Below are 6,987 nucleotides of genomic sequence, written 5' to 3' on the forward strand. Positions count from 1 at the left end.
GGGCAGCTGAGGGGTGGGAACCCCATGAAGGAGGCACAAAAGCATAGACTACTGGGAGGGGGGTTTGGGACAAGGTAAAGGAAAAAAGTTAAGGAGGGGCATGCTCTGATTTCCTCATGGTTTTCCTGAGCCCTTCACGCCCAGATGGCTATACATTCTACTCAGTGTCCCAAGAGCGGTTCCTGGATGACTTGGAAGACCAGGCCAAAGCTGCTAGAGTGAAAGCTGCTGGCACGAACAGCCCCTAAACCCCAAGTGGGTGCTCAAACTCTCTCCACCCTGGATGGAACTTCTTCAAAATGAGGATGGATGCCTCCACTTTCTGTACTTCCCCTCCCCTCCAGGAAAAAGACTCCTACTGGGATAAGTAATGTTTTGGCCAGCCTGACCTTGAGATGTTGTTTGGTTATGGAGTCCCACCCTACTTTGGGAATTGTGTATCCAGCCAGTTTGATGGGAACACCTATTTCTTCTCCCCCCCCCCAAAAAAAGAAATTGAGCCTTTGTCACAATAGGGAGGAGGCATAACTATGTCACCCTCAGCTTTTTCAGTAGCACCTTATTCCTGTCGTCGTGCTGCTTCCTACTGTAGAGATTTAAAGCCATTGTCGAGGGGCAAGTATGGTACCACTTCTCTTTGTTGAAATCTGATGTGGCAGTGATGGTGGTCAGGTTGAGGGCTGATTCACAATAAAGTGAATCACCTGTTCTAGAGCTATGTGAATCTCTTTGGGGGCAGGGGTGGTGGTGGAAAACTCTACCAGCTATGGCAACTGTGTTGCCCTAAGGAAATGTGAATGTTTAACTAGAATGACTTTTCCTGCGATCTTGCCACCTGATTAGCAGGTAAGGATCACGGCAATCATTGGGCTATGTGAGGCTAAGCCATCCTTCATGCATAAACACACTCATGCTCTCATCTCCAGTTTCCCTCCATTGCCTGGGGCCCTCACAATAGCCTTTACCCACCCCTGGATAGAGGGGTGAATGGGGGTCAACCAGCCCTCATGCTTTCAGAGCTTGCCTGTGCAAGCCCAGGGTGGGGTCTGGAGGAGAGGTTAGATTGGTGGAGTTGATCATTGACCTTGAAATTAAGCTGCTGATGGCATGATGCCAGGAGTCTGAGTGTCCTCCACCCCTGCTCCCCATTGTGAGAGATCTTTTCATCTTCCCCCCTCCCCCCACCCCACCAGTGAGGCTGGGCCCTCCACCCACCCTCTATTCCCTGCAGGCCTGACAGACCATCGGACTCATTTCCAGTATTTTTATTGGCTTCTGTACAAGCCTGACAGCGCACTCAGCCTTCAGCTGGGGGGGACTGAACAGGGAAGTTCTCCGCAAGCAAGCAACCTTGTGTAGTTTTAGTGATTGGTGCTTGGAAGCCCTAGGGCTCACTCTGTACACTGCAGAAGTCTCTTCAGCTGCTCTTTTTTGATAGTAATAATTAGCATTTATATAGGACTTTAAGGCTTGTAAAATGCTTTACAAATTTTGTCTCATTTGATAGGGTAGAGGTATTCTCCCCTGGTTTTCCATCCCTATTCCTGGGATGTGATAATCATGATAGCTGACACTTACATATTTATATAGCACTTTTAAGATTTGCAAAGCACTGTGCAGGCATTTCATTTGGTCCTCACAACAACCCTGTGAGGTAGGTGCAGTCATTATAACTATTATTACAGATGAGAAAACAGAGGCACAGAGTTAAAAGTGACTTGCCCATGGGCACACTGTATCAGAGGGAGGATTCCAATCCAGGTAACTCCTGATGTCAAACGCTGAAGTCTTTCCACTGCACCACACTGCCATTCCATCTTGTTGTAGCATGCTGAGTTAGACAGATCAACCAGGTCCTGAAGGCATCAGCTCTACCCTGGTCCCACATTGCTTTGGTTCTGGACTCACTAAAGAGAAAAGAGAAAGGACTGAACGGACTTGGGATAGAGGAAGGATCTTGGGGTAGAAGTTTCCCCCAGTATTTTCCTCCCTGCTGCCCTCAGTCCCTAGCTCCCCCTCACCATCCTGCCAAAATCCCCAGCGAATGTCACCCCCTTGCTTGGTCGCTGTTCTGGAGAGCCAGCGCTGCTGCCGCTTAAAGAATTCCTTCTCATAATGCCTGGAGAAAGGACGGATACTGAGTGAGAGGAACCAGGGGACCAGGAGAGAGGAGGTGGGGGGTTCACGCCACTCCAACCAAGGTGGATGCTCGCAGCCTGAAAGAAACTGGGGAAGAGAGTCTTGTTGCAAAAGTAGGAGCCAGAGTGCCTTACCAGGGGGTGGGGGCTCTGGTCGCTGCAGGCTATTTCTACGAGAGGCAGGGAAACTGCCCTTGGAGATTCGACGCTGCCGGCTAGAGAGCATGGTAGCAGGAGCCACTATGCCTGGGGGGGGTTGCTTCCCTAGCCTGCTGTAAAGGTCCTCAATCTCTTTCTTCTGCATCATCTGCAAAGTCTCCACCTCAGACAGGTGCCTACAACAGTGCAAGAGGGTTGATTATAAGAGGAGGTGCCAGTACATATACACCAGCTCACCTTTATCCCTTTCCCCACTCCCAGTGGTCCCCCTAACCCCCCTCCCATCACTGCTTCCCTATCCGTCATTCCCCCCTCACTTCTGACGAAGATTCTGCAGCTCTGCCCAGATTTCTTCATCTTCCCCGCTGCTTTCTGAGTCCCCACTGCTCAGACACAGGCTACTGCTGTATGTGTAGTTCAACCACACCGTGCTGGGCTGGCTTGGAGGAGGGGGGCTGGTGCCCATCTGTGGCTCCCTCTTCTCTTCCCCATCCTCCCCTTCAGCTCCAGTCCCCAGAGCCTCTGCTGCCCGATCGCTCTCAGCCAGAGCCTCTCCAGGCTCTGGCCCTCCTCCAGCACTATCCTCTGTGTCTGAGCTCTCGGGGGCCAACAGCGGGGTGGAAGGTTCTGGGGAACCCGGAGGTGGAGCCGTTGGCTGTTGGAGAAGGGGTTCAGTTGGCTCCTTTGATGAAGTCACTTGGAAACGGCCAACAAGCTGTGGCTTCCCTTCTGTTGTGGATGGAGAGGCCCGGAGAGGAAAAGAGCAGGGGTTAGATATTTGCCAAGACATTAAGCTGGGCAAAGTCATTAGAGATTAGAGGCCTCACCTTCTGTGATGGGTGACAGCCTGGCTTCAACCTGGAGCGACTGAGAACTAGGGGCAGCCTAAAAAGATTGGGATGGTAAAGGGCAGGTCATGATTAGGGTCACCAAGCCTCCCTCAGTACTCCCTTTCATCCTCACCTCACTTTGCTCCTCAGCTTTGGGGGGTAGAAGGCTCTCCAAGCTGCATGGTACAAGAGGGGCTGGGGGACTTGGTGGAGGGGCAGGAGGGCTTGGAGGTCGAGGAAGGAGCTGCGGTTGAGGGGTTAGCAGGGACTGAGCCACAGTCATCACAGCCAGAGAGAAAGCACCAGCCAGAGAAAGGAGGGGAGTTGAAGGGGGTGGGGGAAGAGGAGAAGATGGATTTGGAGGAAAGGAAGAGGTACTGAGTGTGAACTGGGAGCAACTGGGTGGAAATGGAGGTGGAGAACTGGGCAGAAAGAAAGCAGGGATTGGGGGGAACTGGGAGGATATGATGGGAGATTGGGAGGAATTAGGGGAGAATGAGGGTGGAGAAGTGGAGGGAAAGGAAGAGAGACTTGGGGGAAACTGGGAGGATGGAATGGGGAACTGGGAAAGAATAGGAGGAAACTGGGATGGAGGACTGAGCGGGAAAGGAGAGAGACTCGGGAGCTGGAAAGATGTGTTGGGGAACTGGGAAGGACTAGAAGGAAACTGGGAGGAAGTGAGGGGATATGGAGAGGAAGTGATAGGTAAGTGGGGGGCTGTGATGGGGAAGGAAGGACCTGGAGTAGGTGACGAGGGAGAGGAAGGAAAAGATGTCCAGTTTCTCTGTTCCAGAGAAGTGCTGTTCTTGGTTTCTGCAATTGAGAAGGGCGGTGTTGAGACTGCAGCCCTCAACCCCAGGCCTCCCTTCCACCACAGACTCCAGTTAGGCCACCTTCCCAAAGCAATCCCTGGAGACACCCCTTCCTTTTCTAGGGATCGGCAAGGGCGGAAGGAAGACTCAGTACATACCACTGACTGGGAGTGAGAGGGGGCCAGGGAGAGCCGGTATCATGGGCTCCTCCTGCTGGAAACAGGGAGCTCACGTCACAAAGGGGAAGGTCTCCAGTCTCTGAAATAGGGGGCTCAAGGGGTCTGGGGGTTGTGGAGTGAAGGGTTGGGGGTTGTGAAGTGTCTCTGAGAGAAGGGGGGCAAGGGGAGAGGGAATAAGGTGTCTTAGGAACATGGCAAGAAATCTGACCTGGGGAGTTGGGGCATCTCCAGGGCCCCCTTCTCTCCTCAGCAAGGTCTCCACACGCTGAATAATTTCCCGAATGCGGCCCAGGAATCCATTCTGCTCAGACGGCAGAATGAACTCATTATATACCTGGGGAGATTCAACGTAGGTTAGAGTGAGGGGTAAGTTCCTCTCTCTCCCTCTCAACAAAAATACTCTATGCTCGAATGTCTCCAGATCTCAAAGTGACGAGCGTCTGGGTGCGATTGGGAAGTGCCTGGCAGGAGTGGGATTTTATTCCTCACGCTCTCAATAGCCAACCCTTGCTCTGATCTCTGGAACAAATACCATTCATTCCCTGTCACTGAGCACCTTATTTCCATACACATCCCTTCCCCTTCTTATATGTTCCTTAGTGCTTCAATATCTTAAAAACAGGGCAGGAGAAAGAATGATGAAATCAGAGGCCCTGAGGTTAAATATTTGCTCAGTTCCTATCTGAGCAGAGGAAGCCTCTCTGTTTCTGATAGGGTTGGACTAGATGACCTTGCCATTATGAAGTCTATGACCCTATGAACTGATAGCTAATAGCTATGATATAAATAGCTGCAATGTTATGAGCTATTACTGTAACTATTAGCTATTATTGATATGACTTTTTAAGGTTTACATTCATCTCATCGATTCTCATAATGCCCTACAGATATTATTATTCACATATTATAGATGAGGAAATTAAGGTTCTCTACTCACGCAGCTACCACCTTAGTTGAAGGTTTCGTCACCTCTCACCTGGACTATTGCAATAGCTTCCTAATTGGTCTCCCTGCCTGAAGTCTCCCCTTTCTGACCCATCCTCCACAAAGCTGACAGAGATATTCCTAAAGCACAGATCTGACCACCTCACTCTCCTACCCAATAAACACCATCGATTCTCCATTACCTTTTTTGGTCATTGTATCCCCAGTACCTGGCACATAGTAGGGGCTTAACTGATTAATTGATTGATGGGCAGCTAGGTGGGGAAGTGGATAGAGCACTGAGCCTGGAGTCAGGAAGACCTGAGTTCCAATCCAGGCTCAGACACTTACTAGGTGTGTGACCCTGGGCAAGTCACATGACCCTGTTTGTCTCAGTTTCCTCACCTGTAAAATGAGCTGGAAAAGGAAACTGCAAATCACTCCAGTATCTTTGCAAAAAAAAACAACAACAGTAACAACAAACAAAAAACCAAATGGGGTGAAGGAGAGATCGACATGACTGAAAAGACTGAACAACAACAAAATTGATTGATTGGTGATTGAAATGACTTGCCTATGGTCACAGAGCATTGGAGGCAGGAGTTACAGTTACCTCCACAATTCTTTCCACCACCCCACACTGCCTGCATGCTGCTTCTTATAAGGCATCACTCTGATATTCCTTTCAACTGTAGTACTACTGTCCTTTCAACCAGTCTTAATTCTATATAAGATGCTGGTGCTAGATGAGGGAGAGGATAGAGAAACCCAAGACAAGCCACACCCACTATGAAAAGACAACCAACTACAGTAGGCAGGAAATGCTTCAAAGGTGCACATGAATGGTCCTGGTAATGAGGGCTGTAGGACCCTCAGGGAGACAGGGTTGAGATTAGAGTTAGTGGCATTTTAAATCTCTGGAAGGATATGTCAGATCTGAATGGATGAATTCACCCATTCATTCCTCTGGATAGGTGGAAAGGAGAAAGGAGGGCTTTCTACTGGGGGGTGACATCATAAGTGCAGTTGGGAACTCACATGGCCAATTCAGGGAACTGGCCCAGTCTGGCTGGAGTACAGGATACTTGGAAGGGAGGAAACAGTAAAAAGAGAACACTGAAAAGGAAGGGTTGGGGCCAGATGGTGGAGAGCCCTGAATGTCTGGGTGAGGGAGTTGTCCTTCATCACACAGCAGTCAGGAGCCATTAGAGAGTTTTGAGATGGAAGGGATAGGGGGTGGGTAGGTAGGCACAGGATGTTTCAGGAAGTATTTTCACTGCCAAGCTCCTCAAATGAGTACTCTAGCCTCTCTGCTACTGATTCCCCATCTCTAGCTCCCAGCAATCTGACTTTCACTCCACTCCCACCCCCAACACTCTGCTGAAACCGCAGTCTATAAGGCTTCCAGTTACCTTCCAGCAAAATCCAAATGACCTTTCCTCAATCCTCATCCTACTCAACCTGCTGCATTTGACACTGTTGGCCACCTAATTGTGCTGGACACTCTCTCCCTTGGGTTCCATGGCACTGGCCTCTTCTAGTTCTCCAGCCTCTTGAGCCACTTCTGGTCTGTTTCTTTCAATGATTCCTCTTCCCATTCCCATACTATTGGTGTCGTTGGTCCCTGGCTCTCTGCCCCTCTTCCTCTACGCTCTGTCTCTTGCCTTTCGAAGCTTTAACTATTCTCTTCTGACTGCCATCCCCAGATTCTTTATTCAGAAATACGATTACCCTCAAATGTAATGCATTCTTAATCGAATGAACTCATCATAGAGCTGGAAGGAAACTTACAGTTCATCTAATCCAGGGGTGGGGAACCTGCAGCATAGAGGCCACATGTACAGCCTTCTAGGTCCTTGGGTACAGCCTTTTGACTGAGTCCAAGTTTTACAGAACAAATCCCTTTATTAAGGGGATTTGTTCTATGAAGCTTGGATTCAATCAA

The 6,987-nt window shown here is 49.8% G+C and overlaps 2 protein-coding genes across 6 annotated transcripts in view; one reads left to right on the top strand and one right to left on the bottom strand.

The window, feature by feature from the left end:
- The window catches only part of LOC114049265 (cytochrome c oxidase assembly factor 3 homolog, mitochondrial), a 1,923-nt gene extending 1,209 nt beyond the window's left edge, over nucleotides 1–714 (top strand). The window contains exon 2 of the mRNA XM_027870502.1: nucleotides 145–714. Coding sequence (XP_027726303.1) covers nucleotides 145–248 — 104 coding nt within the window. The 3' untranslated portion in view covers nucleotides 249–714. The remainder of the gene's footprint in view (nucleotides 1–144) is intronic.
- Nucleotides 715–1,652: 938 nt separating this feature from the next.
- Nucleotides 1,653–6,987, bottom strand: part of WNK4 (WNK lysine deficient protein kinase 4) — a 14,292-nt gene continuing 8,957 nt past the window's right edge. For 2 of the 5 annotated variants that reach the window (XM_027870621.1, XM_027870617.1), the window contains exons 12-19: nucleotides 4,327–4,452; nucleotides 4,098–4,149; nucleotides 3,261–3,940; nucleotides 3,125–3,182; nucleotides 2,615–3,026; nucleotides 2,274–2,473; nucleotides 2,022–2,119; nucleotides 1,653–1,907 (exon numbers count right to left, since the gene is read on the bottom strand). In XM_027870621.1, coding sequence (XP_027726422.1) covers nucleotides 1,905–1,907; nucleotides 2,022–2,119; nucleotides 2,274–2,473; nucleotides 2,615–3,026; nucleotides 3,125–3,182; nucleotides 3,261–3,940; nucleotides 4,098–4,149; nucleotides 4,327–4,452 — 1,629 coding nt within the window. In that variant the 3' untranslated portion in view covers nucleotides 1,653–1,904. Of the gene's footprint in view, nucleotides 1,908–2,021; nucleotides 2,120–2,273; nucleotides 2,474–2,614; nucleotides 3,027–3,124; nucleotides 3,183–3,260; nucleotides 3,941–4,097; nucleotides 4,153–4,326; nucleotides 4,453–6,987 lie in introns of all 5 variants that reach the window. The other 3 variants (XM_027870619.1, XM_027870616.1, XM_027870620.1) reach the window with 2 other exon arrangements.

Source organism: Vombatus ursinus, unplaced genomic scaffold (genome assembly GCF_900497805.2).
Source record: "Vombatus ursinus unplaced genomic scaffold, bare-nosed wombat genome assembly UNPS02014797.1, whole genome shotgun sequence".
NCBI lineage: Eukaryota > Metazoa > Chordata > Mammalia > Diprotodontia > Vombatidae > Vombatus > Vombatus ursinus.